General features: G+C 35.5%; 3 protein-coding genes across 4 annotated transcripts; 1 reads left to right on the top strand and 2 right to left on the bottom strand.

The window, feature by feature from the left end:
- Positions 1–42: 42 nt before the first annotated feature.
- LOC128183210 (pyridoxal kinase-like) lies at positions 43–12,036 on the top strand. Of its 2 annotated transcripts, XM_052852134.1 has the most exons (11): positions 94–238; positions 441–584; positions 1,979–2,033; positions 5,119–5,223; positions 5,488–5,571; positions 5,721–5,755; positions 6,609–6,694; positions 8,062–8,210; positions 9,666–9,784; positions 9,893–9,959; positions 10,443–12,036. In XM_052852134.1, the coding sequence occupies exons 2-11, from the start codon at positions 558–560 to the stop codon at positions 10,553–10,555; spliced, it is 840 nt and encodes a 279-aa protein (XP_052708094.1). In that variant the 5' UTR covers positions 94–238; positions 441–557; the 3' UTR covers positions 10,556–12,036. The 2 variants fall into 2 exon arrangements, with proteins under 2 accessions (XP_052708093.1, XP_052708094.1); XM_052852133.1 differs by lacking the exon at positions 441–584 and having other exon boundaries at positions 43–238.
- Positions 12,037–14,864: 2,828 nt separating this feature from the next.
- Positions 14,865–17,597, bottom strand: LOC128185447 (uncharacterized). Its single transcript, XM_052855039.1, has one exon. The coding sequence runs from the start codon at positions 17,595–17,597 to the stop codon at positions 14,865–14,867; it is 2,733 nt and encodes a 910-aa protein (XP_052710999.1).
- Positions 17,598–17,723: 126 nt separating this feature from the next.
- LOC128185446 (uncharacterized) lies at positions 17,724–18,827 on the bottom strand. Its single transcript, XM_052855038.1, has one exon. The coding sequence runs from the start codon at positions 18,825–18,827 to the stop codon at positions 17,724–17,726; it is 1,104 nt and encodes a 367-aa protein (XP_052710998.1).
- Between the last annotated feature and the right edge of the window lie 294 nt (positions 18,828–19,121).

Raw genomic sequence — 19,121 nt, 5'->3', positions numbered from 1 at the left:
TTTAATGAAACATTAAACGTACGGATTACTATAGCTCGTTAACCTTTAACCTCTATGACCCACTCCAATAACAAAACATGTTACACATGTTCTGTATACAGTAAAGTGCGGTTTGTTCCGGCTTGATATCTGAGTTTGAATGACAATGGCATCAGGACAAGAAAGAAACGTGCTTTCAATTCAAAGTACCGTTGTTTTTGGATATGTCGGGAACAAAAGTGCAGCGTTCCCTCTGCAGGTAAATAGTGTGTAAAGTCGAATGTCCTCTGTTGGATTTTAGGTAAATAAATTGTGGGAGTATTGGGGGCAAAGTTTAAGCGCATGAGTTCCATTGCATTTTTGTGAAAACAAATGAGATAGAGGATACTTATGATAAATCTTCTGAAGAAAAAGAAGTTTTAAGACATTTTAATTTTGATAATTTATTTTTACCTGTTTAGCATTGATAGAAACAGCAGTGCCCCTGGGGCTTACCCAAAGACGGTTGTTTCAAATAGAAGGTGCAAATTAGGGTTTGTTCCCGTTTTGCACACATTTGAAAATTAGGTATCGAAAAAATGTGTGCGAAACGGGAATTTGACCAGGTGAGATAATTGCTTATAATTGCTATAGTCTACATCACAATTCCTGCGAGGGCAATTGACAATAAAATAAATAAAACATATCTACTCGCAATTGATACATGTATTTATATTTATTTTATGTTACAATATATAACTTGCATAAAAGCACATTTACATAATAATTGACATCCATATTCATGAATTTGATTTCAAAGGTCATATTGGTCATGAACAATTTCATTATTTTTTTTGTAGATACGAAAGATAATTGCAAAAATGTTGAATATGTAGTGCCTTTGTTTAACTTACTGCCTATAGGAAGTTCATGTACATGCTAAAAGTTTGAAGAGAAAATATCATATGTTCATATTTAATCATTGCTTTTGCTGAAATAAATGGAGGAAATGTGTCTAGTGAAAAGGCTGCTAAATATATTTCATTTATGTTGTGGCTTAAATAATCAAAGAGAATAGACAAACTGTATGATGATAAATCGGCAGTTTTATATGCTTCAAAAACGGTAAAGATTATTTCACAAAACCTATTAAATGTAGACCTAATTCATGCATTTTCAGTTTGAGGTATATCGCATCAATAGTAAAATATTATTTTCGTCAGATTTTTTTGGTATTCAACCTCTGATTTGAAAAACTAGAAAGTGACCCGCCATATACTAAAGCGTTGATGTCATAAGAACTACTGTCAAGGTCGCTACTTCAAAGATTGAAATATTTTGTGACAAAGATCTGTTTTCTTTCATAATATTCTTTCTGTTGATACCAAACAATCAATTATAAACATGTGTTTTACATAATTTGCAACTGAATTGTAAAAAGAGACACGGAGTAACCCATATGACTGTCCATGTAGTTTTCCCCTTCATCATATAATTATACATTTAATCAGCTTCCAATTGGCTTGGGACTAGCAATTTTTCCTAATTCATTTGGTTTTATATTTAAGGTAAATGGACAAAATGTGAAAGTCAAATCATCTAATTATTATTTTTTTTATCAGTGTGCGGAAATTAAAATTTTTGAATATATCATTATCTTTATTTTATCAAACGAAAAAAAAAATGGTGATAGTTATTAGTTATTAGACCTAACACACAACAAAATATCTATATTCTGGTTTTATTGTTAATTAAGGCGCTGATAAAACACAGGTAAAAACCTATTGTTTGAAATAAGAGCCTTTGTTTTAGTTTATAATACCTGATATCAAAAGGAGGCCTTGGTTAATTCACTAAATCATTCACATGCATTCTTAAATCATAGTAAATGTCATCGTTTTGTTGAAATCTGACATTAACTATCAGATAAATTTTTTAAATAGCGACTAGATATAAAGATATTTGCATTGCTGGGTGAAATGTACCTATATAGATTTATTGAAATTGTATATTGTTGTAGGTATTGGGATTTGATGTGAGCACTATAAACTCAGTGCAGTTTTCCAACCACACAGGTAAGCTGGGTGTTACTATTTGCCAGCACAACTTACTGGACTCTACTGTGAATTTAATAAGATAAGAAATTTGAATTGAGTTCTTAATTCCGCAATTTAATCTTTTTGCAACAAATCACAAGAATATAAAATTTCAGATAATTTACATTTGTCCTATAGATAAAAGCAAGAATTTAAAATCTGTGAGATGTGCTTCTCACAAATTTTAGGGGATATTAATTCCTCATGTTCAATTGGAAATCTTTTGTATATACTCATTATTGACTCAACTGGAGTCAAGCATAGGAAAAAATTGTAGATGAGGCATACATTTGTCATGAAAATTTTGACTCCAAACAAAACTACTAAATGTTATCCTACAAATGTACTTCATAATTCTTCATTGAAAACAGCAAAGACCCCACAGAATAATAATGACTGGATCCAATTTTGCAAAGAAAAAAAAATTGATGAAGCTATGCTTTTTAGCTCACCTGAGCTGAAAGCTCAAGTGAGCTATTCTGATCACATTTTGTCTGTCGTCCGTCTGTCCGTCTGTCCGTCCGTCTGTCCGTCCGTCTGTCCGTCCGTCTGTCCGTAAACTTTTCACATTTTCAACATCTTCTCAAGAACTACTAAGCCAATTTCAACCAAACTTGGCACAAATCATCCTTAGGCAAAGGGGATTCAAAGTTGTGAAAATTAAGGGTCACACCCGTTTTCAAGGGGAGATAATTAGAAATTAATGAAAAATTTCGAGAAATTTTCAAAAATCTTCTTCTCAAGAACCAGAAAGCCAGGACAGCTGAAACTTGTGTGGAAGCATCTTCAGGTAGTGTAGATTCAAAGTTGTGAAATTCATGACCCCCGGGGGTAGGGTGGGGCCACAATGGGGGGTCGAAGTTTTACATAGGAATATATAGAGTAAATCTTTAAAAATCTTCTTCTCAGAAACTAAAAAGCCAGGAAAGCTGAAACTTGTGTGGAAGCATCCCCGGGTAGTGTAGATTCAAAGTTGTGAAAATCATGACCCCTGGGGGTAGGATGGGGCCACAATGGGGGGTCGAATTTTTACATAGGAATATATAGAATAAATCTTTAAAAATCTTCTTCTCAGAAACAAAACAGCCAGGAAAGCTGAAACTTGTGTGGAAGCATCCTCAGGTAATGTAGATTCAAAGTTGTGAAAATCATGACCCCTGGGGTTAGGGTGGGGCCACAATGGGGGGTCGAAGTTTTACATAGGAATATATAGAGTAAATCTTTAAAAATCTTCTTCTCAGAAACTAAACAGCCAGGAAAGCTGAAACTTGTGTGCAAGCATCCTTAGGTAGTGTAGATTCAAAGTTGTGAAAATCATGACCCCCGGGGGTAGGGTGGGGCCACAATGGGGGTTTGAAGTTTTACATAGGAATATATAGAATAAATCTTTAAAAATCTTCTTCTCAGAAACTAATCAGCCAGGAAAGCTGAAACTTGTGTGGAAGCATCCTCAGGTAGTGTAGATTCAAAGTTGTGAAAATCATGACCCCTGGGGTTAGGTTGGGGCCACAATGGGGGGTTGAAGTTTTACATAGGAATATATAGAGTAAATCTTTAAAAATCTTCTTCGCAGAAACTAATCAGCCAGGAAAGCTGAAACTTGTGTGGAAGCATCCTCAGGTAGTGTAGATTCAAAGTTGTGAAAATCATGACCCCTGGGGTTAGGTTGGGGCCACAATGGGGGGTTGAAGTTTTACATAGGAATATATAGAGTAAATCTTTAAAAATCTTCTTCTCAGAAACTAATCAGCCAGTAAAGCTTAAACTTGTGTGGAAGCATCCTCAGGTAGTGTAGATTCAAAGTTGTGAAAATCATGACCCCTGGGGGTAGGGTGAGGCCACATAGGGGGGGGGTGTTAAAGTTTTACATAGGAATAAAGAGTAAATCTTTAAAAATCTTCTTCTCAGAAACTAATCAGCAAGATGATTCTTTATAATTGTTAAGACTTTGGCTCCAGGACAATTCTTCGGCCTCACAAGAAGGTTCAGAGTTTGATGTAGCTAAATATCCCATATATAAACAATTGTAAAGGATCTTTTTGAGAACTGCAATACTCAACATGTGATATGACTATAAAATTGAAGCAGGCAGCTATTTTTTCATTAGAATCTTTTTGTATTACTGTTTTGGGTTATTGCCCTTGATTTATTGATTCTTGATTATTCTAATTAATGCATCCACTGTTAACCAATTATTGTGATGATTATTTTTATACAATAATAAATATTCAATGTATATAAGTTGTTCTGCATAAGTAGATTTTGGTTAGGCTGGATTAGTTTGTCTATTTTTAATTTCCAATTTTTAGATACTATGAATTATTTTAGGCCGGCACATGTATAGGGACAGTGTCTATTGCATTGTGACGAGCGACTGATTGGGGTTAAACTTGAACAGGTGCCGAGAGATTGAGGGTGTTGACATCCCTGCTCTTTCTAATCTTCGTGTTTTTCTAACCAACGATACAGAATGTGCGGTCATTTCTGCCCTGTATCGCATTAATACAAGTGTGCGGTCATACCTGCTTGTATTGGTGGTGGTTGCGGCGGAGCACTAGTGTATGGTCATCCCTGCTGGTGTTCTGGCCTTTCTAGCGCAAGTGTGCGGCACTCCCTGCGTTAGGTTGAGCTGTTCGCGCAAGTATGAGGTCATCCCTGCTTGCGTTATCTCTGCTTGCATTAACGTTGGTACCTGTTGAGTTGCGTAGGTGTGCGGTCATCCCTGCCTGCATAACGTTGAGTCCCTATATATGTACAGGAGCGGTGATTAAAGTCTGCTCTTGTAAATATTTTCAGCAATCAGGGCTATCTGAGTTCCAAGGGGGGAAAATGGATTTTATTTATACAGGATCTACATGTATTAATGTTCATTGTCCAGATTGTATTATGACTCCATTAAGCTGACTTTATCATACCTATTGTTCCTCAGGTGAGCGATGTGGCCCATGGGCCTCTTGTTGTGTATTTATACAAGGTGGCTTAAATTTTCCTTAGTACTTATTCTAAACTTATTTGTATACTGGGTATATTAAAAATATATTGTAATTTTTTCTGAAATTTTCAGGGTACAAATGTTTTAAAGGACAGGTACTCAACAGTGATGATTTAGCTTGCTTGTATGATGGTCTACAAGAGAATGGCATTAGTTCCTTCTCTCATATACTTACAGGTATAGTCAGTTTATAAATGTAATACAAGTTCTAAAGGTAAATCAAGGGTTAATAATATCATCAGAAAGCCAAGGCAGTCTCACTTCTTCGGGAGGTAAGAGAAGCGAGACCAACCATGGGTTCCATATGATATAGTAAATGCATAATTTGGTTTCCATAAAACTTTTCTAGTTAGTGTAAATTGAAATAAAAGCTGAACATGTATTGTAAGCTATTATTTTTATATTAAGATTGTTTCCTAAAAACTAATGCTTTGTTTGAAGGGTACATTGGATCTCAGTCATTCCTGGAGAAAGTTGCTGAAATAGTGGTAGATTTAAAGAAAAAGAACCCATCGCTAGTATATGGTATATAATTTTCTTTTGTTATTGAAAAAATATATTTTGTTCAATAAGTTGATATCATTTTTATCTACATTTATGTGTCATTTTGCAAGCCGATTGATGAATATATAAAATGTTATTGTCCTTGATTTTTATTTCCTCTTCAATTTCAGTCTGTGATCCAGTCATGGGAGATAACGGGGAAATGGTGAGAAAAGAATTGTTCACTACAATTCTACATACAAGTCGCTTGTTAAGTAATAGTTAGATCATATTAAGTAAAATTTACATGATTTAGAAGGGAACAGAGGGACTGAAATGACTGAGCCCCGTCTTAATAACATAAATTTTAATTAATTAATTTAATTAATGTGATCTAACTTACTTACACTGTAGAACATAACCCACTTTTTTATTGGCTAATTAAAAGTTCTGTGCCAATCAAATATTATCTCTCTTCTGTTTACGACAATCTTAATTTTCAATTGAAAATGTGTTGTTACTTTGAACGTAGAAAAATTCTTAATGATTATAAACATTACTTAATAGAATATTTAGCGACTGCTGATTGGATGAAAAAGTGGGTTATGCTCTAAGTGGGATTAATACCATATTATAGGAATAGTTACCTTGTTTGTCTGTTGTTGGCACGGTGTCATAATTATGTTGCATTTTGCATCTATGATGTCAGAAACGGGCGCTGGTAAGTGATTTTGCCCATATGAAAACCAGGCTCTCTCAAAAGATTTGTAACTTGCATGTTGACATAATTTTCTTGCATGAAGACTTAATTTTCTTGCTTGTTGACATAATTTACCTTGCATGTAGGGGGCAGAAATATGCCACCATAAAACCTAGACTAACCTGTAGATTAATTTTAGTGTGAAGTGATAATTGTCAAACTGGCATTTAAAACACTGTTTTTTGATAAGAAAGTTATCTTCCAAATGTATTTTAGGTGAACAACTCTAACCAAGTTTACTGTGGAGTTGTCTTTTGTGATGAATTAAGGATCTTCCATGCTTCATTTATGTGATGCAGTCTTGTGATTTTTTTTGCAGTATGTTCCAGCTGAGTTGTTACCTGTGTACATAGATAAAATATTACCTATAGCTGATATAGTCACACCAAACCAATTTGAAGTGGAGTAAGTATTCAACTGTAATTTTCACATTCCTAGCTGCAGGTTGTAGCTCCCGGTGTGAAAAAATTTGGATGGATGACCTGGGAGCTTCAGTGGCTCCTGTAGTAAAAATCTGCAATTTGCGGCGCACAAAAATTTTTACAATGGGAGGCACTGTAGCTCCCAGGTCATCCATCCGAATTTTTTCAGACCTGGGGCTACAGACCTGCAGCAAGCACATTCCCTACATACCAATACATGTAGTACACTTCTTTGGGTGTATAAATGGATTTTTATAAAGTAGAGCATGTTTGAATAATTTGTACACGTAATAGAAAATAAATTTTGGATAAGGAAAATGTTTATTGATTAACAACTTATGAGGGTTTTTGTTTATTAGCGATAGACAGGCATACATGTTAACTCTACCGATTTTCGCGGAAGTCTAACGCTTTTTTACCCAATTTCCCGCCTACCGCTTTTAATTGAAAATCTACTGATTTTACAAAAATTCAATTTTGCCTCGCTTGAAAGCCATTCTAGCTATAAAATCTCGTTAGTTCTTTAGATATTGCGTGACTTGAGTTGGGAACATTCAGACGTTTTTTACATAGCGATAATAATGTGGGTTTCAAGCATGTGTTTGACAATGAGTTGTGAACACTTCTCATTGATTACATTAGTTACAAAAATGTCATCGACATCACCGCCTCGAAAAAGGAAAAGATATTATCAAAGTTTAACGCTGATTGGCTGAAAGTATTTGATTTTCTTCATAGATCAAAAAAAGGGGAACAGTATGCGTTTTGTACGTTTTGTCATACCGATTTCTCAATAAGCCATTGTGGGGGGGGGGGGGGGGGGAACGACATTGAAAAACACAGAGACACGGAGAAACACAGGGACTCATACAAGCATTTGAAAAAAATACAGACAAGTTTCAGATCTGAACTATCAAATGACACTATTTCTTCAATTTTGGCCACCAAGTTGAATAATAACAAAAGTTGTTTTGAATCAATTCCAGAAAAGACCACTCTAAGAAAAGTAAAGCTAGCTACAAAATCCTACACCAATGAACACAAATTAATCTTTCTTTGCTTGTGATAATAGTGTTATTGTTTCATTTATTGCATTTTTTCATATTCCTTATTGTAGCCATTAGCTTCACATGAAAATTGAAACCGCCGTGCGCAGCGCGCAATGCTACCGCTTTTGAGTTCAAAATCTAACTAATTTTTATCACTGGAGGTTAACATGTATGGACAGGTACAAACCAATTCCACAAGATTGATGAAGCTATATTTATAAAGTATTACTTTCTTTCTAGAGTTTTTTTTATAACCAAATAGCTTTAGTTGTATATTTTATGAACACTGTTTCTCCCACAGAAAACTTACAGGGATAAAAATAACTTCCGAGGAGGATGCGATTGAGGCTATGAAGATTTTACACAGCAAGGGACCAAAAACCGTGGTTATTAGCAGCAGTGAGTTTTCTTCTGATGGCTCCATTACCAGCCTGGCCAGCACTGTGGCAAGTGAGTACAAAGGATAGATTGTTTACTCTTCTGTCGACTTAGTTTTTTTTTGTCCCCCGCCGCAACACGGAGCGGGGACATAGAAATGCCGGGCGTCCGTCCGTGGGTCCGTGCGTCTGTGGGTCCGTGTGTCCGTGCGTCCGTGTGTCCGTCCGTCACACTTTTTTGTAAGCGCTCTCATGCCTACAAATTTTGACGGATTTTCATTAAATTTATACCAAATGTTTATACCACTATTACCTTGGTCAAGTTCGAAAATCAGCGTTAGTCGATACTTTTTGTTGGCGTTATGGGACTTTGACCACAATCATGACTATGTTTTATCCAAAAATTGACCTTGTAAGCGCTCTCATGCTTACAAATTTTGACAGATTTTTATTAAATTTATACCAAATGTTTATACCACTAATACCTTTGTCAAGTTCGAAAATCAGCATTGGTCGATACTTTTTGTTGGAGTTATGGGACATTGACCACAATAATGACTCCGTTTTTTTCCAAAAATTGACCTTGTAAGCGCGCTCATGCCTACAAATTTTGACGGATTTTCATTAAATTTATACCAAATGTTTATACCACTAATACCTTTGTCAAGTTCGAAAATCAGCATTGGTCGATACTTTTTGTTGGAGTTATGGGACTTTGACCACAATAATGACTCCGTTTTTTTCCAAAAATTGACCTTGTAAGCGCGCTCATGCCTACAAATTTTGACGGATTTTCATTAAATTTATACCAAATGTTTATACCACTAATACCTTTGTCAAGTTCGAAAATCAGCATTGGTCGATACTTTTTGTTGGAGTTATGGGACTTTGACCACAATAATGACTCCGTTTTTTTCCAAAAATTGACCTTGTAAGCGCGCTCATGCCTACAAATTTTGACGGATTTTCATTAAATTTATACCAAATGTTTATACCACTAATACCTTTGTCAAGTTCCTAAATCAGCCTTGGTCGATAGACTCGATACTAGTATACTGCTTGACCAGTGGGGGACCCTGGAATTCTATTCTTGTTTCTTTTCATTCTCATTCATAATGAAAGGAATGTAGTGGTTAAGAAGTAAACATGACTGTTAATGTGCATCAATAGGCCTGTTGATGTCTCTTTATATACTAGTCTTGCTTTAGATGTTGAATTCATAGCACTCGCTTTCATACACACTCAAAAATACATGTACTTGAATTTAAATATCTTGACACTGAATAATATGCATGCAAAGTTAAAAATCGTATAAAGCCTTTATATGCTACATGTTTACATGTATAGTTGAGAACTTGAGATCCTACCTTATCATCGATAAGAGAACCTCCTACACCATTAAAAAAAGATTATGAAAAAAACCCGCCTTAAGCAAACTAAAAATTAAGTATACCTTTGAAAGTAAATCAATGGCACTTGTTAAAGCTTAATTCAACAAACATGTATTTTTTTTTTTTTTTTTTTTTAGATGGAGAGAAAGAAGTATACAAAGTCCAGTTTCAGAAGCTCAATGCAGTGTTTGTGGGAACGGGGGATTTATTTGCAGCGTGTCTGTTGGCCTGGCTGGAGAAAGATAAAGACCTAAAGGTACTGTGCAATGAAGAAGTTATATTATATGAATATATATATATATATATTATATGCTCTTCAGCAAGTCTATGACTTGGAGTGATATATAGCGTATTTACATTGCAGCTGGCATTGGAGAAAACCATAGCAACTCTTCAGAGTGTTATAAAACGGACATTTGAGAAGGCTAAAGGTAAGATATGCTTTTCCCTGTTTAATGGAAATTAAAGTGGCTCACTATACTTAGGAATAATTTCTCAAATCAGCAAAAAACGAATTGATTATGAAAAATAGCATGATGTTTAAAGAACTAAAGTGAAACACACCTAGGTATATATGTATTAGCGAAGTGCAAGGGACAGGTGATTTTGCTCTGATTTAAACAAAATTCGTTATATCCGTCAAGTATACCACATGCAATAAAGTCACAAGGATTGAAAATCACTTATCTGTGAGCATCAATTCATTATAATCATGTTCACTATAACCATGTATTACTGTATGCTTGTCAAGTACTAAGAAAATAAGCAATTATTGGGGGTGAAAAATGATTTTTATTAATTAAGGTTAAGATCAAATCGCGAAATAATATTGTCGCAAATAAAAGTTGATTTACAGTCGACTACTCCCATAATAAATCGGTCATGAAATTGATGAGTTTCTGTGCCATTTGTAGCTCTAGCCGGGGAAGGAAATCGACCAACACCAGCACAAATGGAGTTACAACTGGTTCAGAGCAAAACGGACATTGAGGCTCCTCCCAATAGCTACAACGCTGTAGCATTATAACAACGCAAAGTTTTAGGCAAATAAATTTAGGCCATGGAGCCATTAGACATTTAGGATAGCCTATTTTTGACATGATATTTATTTTCGTCAGGTGGTATTTGTACCAATGATTGTGATGTTATGAGACTGAGGAATGGGATGGTTTGGCTTTAGCTACATGTAGCTAGCATTCCTCCCAATGAAGTTATGAAAAAAATGACATGATTATTGTTGTGATTTTTATACAAAATGAAATAAAAAAACGGTAAATCTGCATATGGAATTTTTTAAGAAAGAAGTTTGTATATGGCACATGAATTGCTATGAAGGTTTTAAGTAATGTTTGGAAAGAAAAACTGAAAGAATAATTTCATACACATAAGTTTTGATAAACAATTTTTTGCTATTGTGTTTGGTAATTTACAAAGGTGTGCTGGAAGAAAAAAGTACGAATGTGCCAATTACCAAATATCTATAAAACCTGTTTTTACAACTTTATAACAAGTAAATTCATCTCGGACATGTATTTTATAGAAATAATATTTCCTTTTTTTTTTTAATTAAAGATGATTTCTTGTAGTTGATCATTTATGTACATATATATGATTGAAATAGCTCAATTTTAGGCCAATTCTGATATTGTTGAGATTTTTATGTATCCTTAAGTTATATTTGTGTACAATGCACGTGGTAGATACATCAGTTTGTTATCCTTTTCCTAGATCTCATACTTTGTAAAAAAAAAAAATGAATTCAAAATTCATGTCATGTTTTTCAATGCTCACATGATCAAATATCTTATTGATTAATATACACTTGTTATCATCAAATACAAGTATTTTGAATTTAATTTTATGCATTTATTTGTGTATCAATTTAATAAGATTTTAATATCCATTGTATTTGATTACATTTCAGATCAATAAACAGATTTTCCTGCAATTGCACATTTCAGATGTGCATTTGTTATGGAATTACGGTATTAATGACTGTGACAGATGATAATAATGCCAATCAGTCAATTAAAAATATAAAAATCTGTAGTGTTATTATGTAGTGTTAATTCAGGTTAAACCCATTATTTATTTTTATATTGTACATGTACATGTCGAGGTCATACTGGGCATTAAATAAACAATGCATGTTCTTTGAACAATTAACTTCACACTGGATATATGTCACATCTTCATGTTATAGAAGTTTGCAGGACATGGAAAAAGACAATAGCTGTGACTATGAGAAAACCGATTTTGTATTTTTCATACATGTACTTACTGTAAATATAAATGTACAGATGCTTTTATATGAGGGTGCACTTCTTTGGTTTTGTAATATTTCAGAAATATGAACATACCCAAAATATGATTTTAAAAAACTTTTTTCAAATATGGTACATGTATATTTATTTCAAAATGATAACATATATATACTATAAATAAATTGTGTATTTTAATTTGGCATGTGCCTAAAAATGATACCTGAAATAAAAGAAATACAGGGTATGTAACTGTTGTGGTATTTTTATTTAAATTCAAAAAATTAGATTGATTTTAATATCATATGTTAGAATTGTTCTTGCACTATAAAACTTTATGTATGGGTCATAAAAAACCCTAAAAACCTAGACGACTCCTAATGGCATCCTTCATTTAATTGTTCTTTTGCAAATTCTTTATGCAAAAGAATTCTTTTCCTTTATCTTTGACTCCTCCTCCCCCCCCCCCCCCCCCTTAAAAAAATGGAGAATAATGAATATCAAATTATAATTTCATTAATTATTCAATGAAGAAGTATATTTCAAAAGCAGCATATTTGTGTAGCTTAGAATGGAATTTACTATAATTATGTTTCACGAAAAAAATAACAGCTTTGCAAGTTAAATTTTGGTCTTGTTTTCTCAAAATTTACGATAAAAAATGCGAAAATGGCTGGAGGTCGTATCATGCACTAGGGATATTTATGTATCATAGAGTGGTAACCTAGATGCTCCGGACCTGCCATGTAAGTATTACATGGTATATAGGTATATATGGAGGGAAATATTATATTAATAGTGAAACGGGTGTTTATCGTGTTGTTTACCAAAGGGAAACGCTCATACAGAGTAATGGCAAAAATTAATTAGCGTTTTCTTTTCTAAAACAAACAATTTGAATAATGGTATTAAACACGAAGAAATATGCATATCGTTTATTTGTTAATTGTTTGATTTAGAGGCATCAAATGAGGAATGTATAAAAGGGACGGAACTTTATTATGGGTTAGTGCTAAATTTAGACTAGGGGATTTCCTAAGGTCTATACAATCTTTCTCTCTGGAAAGAAAGATAACTGCAATATACTCTCTCTCTCTCTCTCTCTCTCTCTCTCTCTCTCTCTCTCTCTCTCTCTGCCTTCTGCCTCCGTTACATTTTTTTTAAATAATTTGAATTTGGAGAGTGAGAGATAAGGCTACCAGAATCTTCATTTCTAGTGTAGCGCACGTTCTCCGCCGAGCGGGCGGCCTGAACATTGCCGAGTTACAACACATTTAACTTTGATCCGAATGAATGTATTAAGTCCTAGTATAGAAAAGTCGTTGAAGAGTTTACTAATTTATTTACATATCTAGGCACAAAATCTACGCATCACATAAGAACAATCCACACAATTCACACAAGAAAATAATCCACACATGTATAAATCCAAATATATTCGTTATCTACTGCTACTCTAATAAACTGCTCTGCTACTACTATACTCTACTCTACCACTTCTACTACTCTGCTCCTAACTGTACACTGTCTATACACTGTCTATACACTGTGAGTGACTGTCTGTTACTGGTACTTTCACCTACTTATATAGTGAGCAGTGCCTCCTCAGTGTGGGGAGTGAAAAATCTACCTCCTCAGTGTGGGGAGGGAATACATAATATTAAATAATTATAACTGTTCGGGCAATTAACTAATTATCACTATAATTGAAAGGTAATTAGGGGTCTGGCATAAAGATAGATAAGACTAACGGTAAATGAGAATTTGATAAGAGATAACACCTTACAATCTGAACATTAATTAGTACTATAAGAATAAATTTGCTACAACTCTCCCCCACTTAAGTTTTGACTCCGATCAAAAATAACTATTCATGTATATCTAAACTAACATATGCAATATGATATGAACCACACGTCACATGACTACACATAATACACAATACCTTCACAGCACATATAATCATAAAAAAAACAAAAACAAAAACAAACATCAAAATGCATAGTTGTGTGCAAACAACACATAGTCATGTTACTTGTTCAATAAGAAACAGACACACATAATCATGGCAACAATAAACAATCAAACAAAATTAAACATTTGATACTGGTAGGCAATGTAAAATAAAAACAAAACAATGAATGAAATTATGAATACTACCAATGCAATAACAATTAAACATGAAAAAAACATTTTCTGTAAACAATATTCACGTATATGCATTCTTTAAATTCAAAATAATTACAATTTACGCGTACAATATATGACTCCACGTCTGTCTTAATTTTTCAATGTCACAATTTTCACGTCCCGATTTTTAAAGTGTTCAGGAATCTCGCTTAAGACATCGGTGGCGAACTTGAGAACATCGACCTCTTCTGCCGGAATCGTCTCTGAATGTGAAATTTCAGTCTCTCGCACTATTTCTGTTACACCGTCATTATAAGTTATGGTTCTTTTTGTCATCTTAAGAATGACTGTTTCCGTAACAGTCTTTGATGTTGGCGGAATTATCGCAGGATCAATGGGGTTCTCAGATTCTTCGTCTTCAGCGACACTGTCTTCTTCTTCAGCCTCATTGTCGTCAGTTATGGGCTCTGGACTCTCACACTCCAGTATCCTGTCTACTATAGCGTCCATATGTTCCCGGTTTGTGGAAGTTAAAAGTTCTCGTTCCATTTCGGAGTCGATGGACAACCAGTCCTCGTCATCGCTTATTGGTTCATACATGTAGTCAATGGAGTGTTGGGGAGAATTTACCGGCGTTATATCTTCATAGAGAGAATCCACATAAACAGCTCTTTTGGCGTTTTCAAATTGTTCGTTCGACATTTTCTTCTTTTTGCAGTTTTTTACCTCATTGTCTACAATTTGATCAGAAATTTCGTGACACGTTCGGAAATGTCTCTTTAGATTAAAAATCCGTGAAAAGGGTCTTTGACAATATGAACATTTGATCACTATTTTATCACTATGTTTTTCCTCTATATGTCGCTGTAAATTATCCTTTCTGTTAATGTTTTCTCCACAGAATTCGCATAGCATCACTTCGAATATTTTTCTATAGAATGAAAGTTACAAGAAACGCTTGGGTATTTTGACTGCACGACCCCTGCGTGTCAAGGTGGTGGTAGGCTGCGATACTTTGTCCATCTCCCTTCCAGTCCTTTGAAGTTCCGCTGATTCCGTATGGGGCGTCGCGACAGGCGGGTCGGTTCGGTCGGGAAGTGGTTCACTAGAATCGTCCGGTTCGTCTGAATCAGAATTAACACCTGATAAAGTTTTACTGCCATGGTATCGTTTAAGGTTGTCAGCATGAATAATAACGGGTTTTGAATTCTTCGCGTGTTTTATCTGGTATAAAACATCTGAGAGTCTTCTTGTGACGATCCATGGTCCAGTCCATTTCCTAGCCAATTTTTGTTTTGTTCCCTCAACAATTTTTGGTTGACTACGGCGCACTAAATCTCCGACTTCGTAGGATAGTTCTCGTATATTTTTGTCAAAGTTTCGTTTCTGTCTGTTGGAGTTATTTTTCATTGCTTCTCTCGCTAATTGATGAATTTCTCTGAGGTTGTTTTCTAAGTTGCGCACATACTTTGCGTCACTAATTTCACGATCACTGTCTGTAGTGTCCTTTTCAGTCATTAAATTCAATGGTAAGTTTGCTTCTCTTGCAAATAACATCCTATACGGCGATATACCCGTAGTTTCATGTGGCGTGGTATTATAGGCCAGAACAATACCATCTATATAACGATCCCAGTCCGTTTGATGTGATGATATATATTTGGACAGCATTTCTTTTATGGTTCGGTTCAAACGTTCCACCATTCCATCGGATCGCGGATGATATGGAGTTGTCCGAGTTTTGTTGATCTGGAATATCCGGCACAATCCTTGGAATAAGTGACTCTCAAACTGTCTCCCTTGATCGGAATGAATCTCACTTGGACAGCCATACCGTTTAATCCAGCCCTTAAAAATCACTTCAGCAACTGTTTCAGCTTCTATATTCACTAGCGGAAAAATCTCCATGAATTTTGTAAAGTAATCTGCAACCACTAATAAGTATGAATATCCTTTGTCCGATTTTGGGAAAGGTCCAGTAATATCAATGGCTATTCTCTCAAACGGTTCACCACTGAAATGTTGTTTCATACGGGATCTTTTCGTTCTTGGTGGATTTTTCCTCTCTTCACAAATATCACAAGATAATACATAATCATGTACACTTTGTCGCATTCTCGGCCAATAATAAACCGAACTTCGCACTTTCGCAAGTGTTCTTTTCTCTCCCATATGTCCCGCACAATTGGAATCATGCAGTTGCCATAGAATTACACTTCGTAATTTCCGTGGAACACATATTTTGTAATCCTCCTTTCCGGTTCCCGATTGTATCCAACGAATGCATAAAATTCCACGATCCATAAACAATAATTCCCATCTTGAAAACCAGAATTTACACTCGGAATTTTCACACGATATCACTGATAATGGAGGTTTCTCGCCTTTTTCCTGCCACTTGATAATAATTCGCATTCCGTTATCCTCGATTTGATGTTTTCTAATATTTTGAATATCTAGTGGTTCTGTTGGTTGGCTTCTAGCTTTTGCTCTGGCTGGTCTGTTAGCTTTGCGTCTCGAATTTCTTGATATCGGTGCACATTCAGAGACATTTACACTAAACAGTCTGTCAAATTCCAAAACGTCTTCTTCATCTTCCTTGATATCGCCAAGAGTTTTCCGTAATTCTCTTACATGAGAGAATGTTTTATTATCACTATCAAAAGGTCTGTATTTGCACTGTTTACAAGTCGAGTCACACGGTATTCTAGACATGGCATCTGCATTTCCATGCTGTTTTCCAGAACGATGTTCAATTTTGAACGTATATGGTCCTAGTTGTTCTAGCCATCTTGCCATCTGACCTTCTGGTTCCTTCATCTTATGCAGCCAGACTAATGATCCGTGATCAGTTCGTAATAAGAATTCTCGTCCTAATAAATAATGTTTAAACTGTTTGATAAAGTACACTACTGCAAGCATTTCCTTTCTTGTGACACAGTAGTTTTTCTCAGAGTTAGACAAAACGCGGCTCCCGTAGCAAATAACAACTTCTCTGCCATCTTGCTTTTGCGATAGCACTGCTCCAATGGCCTCATTACTGGCATCGGTATCCAGTATAAATTCGCCCCCAGTTACATCTGGATATCCAAGAATTGGGGCTGATACAAGTCTCTCCTTTAGCAGTTCAAAAGCTTCCGTACATTCAGTAGTCCAGTTCCATGTGTTATTTTTACCAGTGAGAGCATGTAAACTCTTTGCTATTTTAGCAAATCCTTGAATAAATCTTCGATAATACGCTGCTAATCCTAGAAAGCTTCTAAGTTCTGTGACATTACTTGGAATTTTCCATTCCTTCACTAGAGTTATCTTTGACAAATCGGTCTTTATTCCTTCTTGAGAAACTACATGTCCTAGGAAATTCACTTCTCTCTGGAAAAAGTTGCACTTTTTGGCTTTTAATTTCAAATTTGCTGCCTGTAATCGGTCAAGTACTAAGTTCAAGTTTTCTAGATGGGTATCAAAATCATGGCTGTGAACTATGATATCGTCGAGGTATAACACCGATATCCGCCACTGTAATCCGCTCAAAACTTTTTCAATAACACGTTGAAATGTAGCTGGTGCATTGCACAGTCCAAATGGCATCACTGTGTATTGATATAATCCTCCACGGGGGGTAGCAAATGCTGTTTTTTCTTTATCAGCCTTGTGCATGGGAATTTGGTGGTACGCCATGTTTAAGTCCAACGACGAGAACCACGCAGATCCTGCTAAGGAATCAAGATCATCTGCTACTCTTGGAATTGGATAGGCATCCTTGATGGTATTTGCGTTCAGCTTCCGGTAGTCTACACATAGTCTTCAGCTCTTATCTTTCTTCTGTACTAAAACAAGGGGAGATGACCACGGGCTTTCAGACTTCTCAATAAGTCCTTGTTCTTCCAGTTTCGTGATCTCATTATCCAACACTTCACGTTTAAAGATCGGAACCCTTCGTACCGCTTCCTTAAAAGGTATTTCTTGTTTTAATTTAATAACATGTTCTCCAACACGCGCCCTCTCAGCTGGTTTACTCGGATCTGCAAAAGCCTCTACACGACTCAGGAGGAATTCTTTGAATTTCTTCGTCTGCTCATCAGTTAAATGTTCACATCCTCCTATGAACACTTGCTCAAGGAAACCTGGCAATTTCCTATTTGTAACATCCACACTAGACACGTCTTCTGTTACGTTGACAGGTGATGAAACACACTCCACTGGTTCAATAAATGCTACGGCCGTATTCTCTTTTACACGTACTTCCTCCTCAAATGGATTAAATACTCGTAGAAATATGCAATTTCCTTTTGCATCCAAATTCACAACCACACGAGCAACTGCTAATCCATGACTAAGTACAAAATTCTGCAAGGGCACCAATATTCCCTCTCCTCCTCCTATTCCTGAGTAACCTCTGGCTTTAATAATTGCTTCATGATGAGGCGGAATTACACAATCCTCTACAGAAAACACATGAGATCCTTGTAGACTGATATCTGATGCACAATTTAGGACACACGAATTGTTATCAAAATTCCACTGGCATCTAAACTTCGTAATAAAATCCAATCCAAGTAAATTTGTTTTAACACCTCCAACGAATACACGAAATATCACACTAAACCCATTGAATGATATCAACATTTTAGCTGTTCCAATAACACGCAAGTTGTTTCCATCTGCAGCTTGAAATCTCTTCTTTGCGAACTCAAGTACTGGTCGTTGTTCTGGAAGAATGCTGTAATAGGCATCTTCTGTTATGAACGTATTGATGGCTCCTGTGTCTAATTTCCATTCTAATGGTGCTCCTTCTATGAACCCTTTTAGCTTCATTCCAGCTTCTCCAGGAATGTGTATAACGTTTCGGCTTTCTCTTGCATTAGAATGATCATTCAGGTCCTCTATAATATCTGTTTGTGTTGCCATAGTTACTGACTGTGAAATTTCACTGTCAATTTCCTTGACATCATGACATTGTAGATTAACAGTACAAGGCCGCTTACTTTCCTCAGCCGACGCATGGCCTACTGCCTCGGCTGTCTTGCGTTTAAAGGCTCCCTTACTTCACGATTATTTTGGTTAGGTGTAGTTTTACAGTCCTTTAGTAAATGTCCGGTAGAGTTGCACCTATAGCATCGTTTGACTGATTGATAATGTCCTCGCTCTGTTTGATTATTTTTGTTGACAGTCCTTGCGTATGTATTATGAATATCATAAACA

Source organism: Crassostrea angulata, chromosome 5 (genome assembly GCF_025612915.1).
Source record: "Crassostrea angulata isolate pt1a10 chromosome 5, ASM2561291v2, whole genome shotgun sequence".
NCBI classification, from domain to species: Eukaryota; Metazoa; Mollusca; class Bivalvia; order Ostreida; family Ostreidae; genus Magallana; species Magallana angulata.
This window is presented reverse-complemented; position numbering and strand designations above follow the sequence as displayed.

Bases quoted from the DNA above. Each gene is read 5' to 3' on its own strand.
- LOC128185446 (XM_052855038.1), bottom strand. From the start codon at position 18,827: ATGGCAACACAAACAGATATTATAGAGGACCTGAATGATCATTCTAAT.
- LOC128183210 (XM_052852133.1), top strand. From the start codon at position 140: ATGACAATGGCATCAGGACAAGAAAGAAACGTGCTTTCAATTCAAAGT. The intron at 239-1,978 runs GTAAATAGTGTG...ATATTGTTGTAG, and splicing joins GTGCAGCGTTCCCTCTGCAG to GTATTGGGATTTGATGTGAG. The intron at 6,695-8,061 runs GTAAGTATTCAA...TTTCTCCCACAG, and splicing joins CCAAACCAATTTGAAGTGGA to AAAACTTACAGGGATAAAAA.
- LOC128185447 (XM_052855039.1), bottom strand. From the start codon at position 17,597: ATGGCGTACCACCAAATTCCCATGCACAAGGCTGATAAAGAAAAAACA.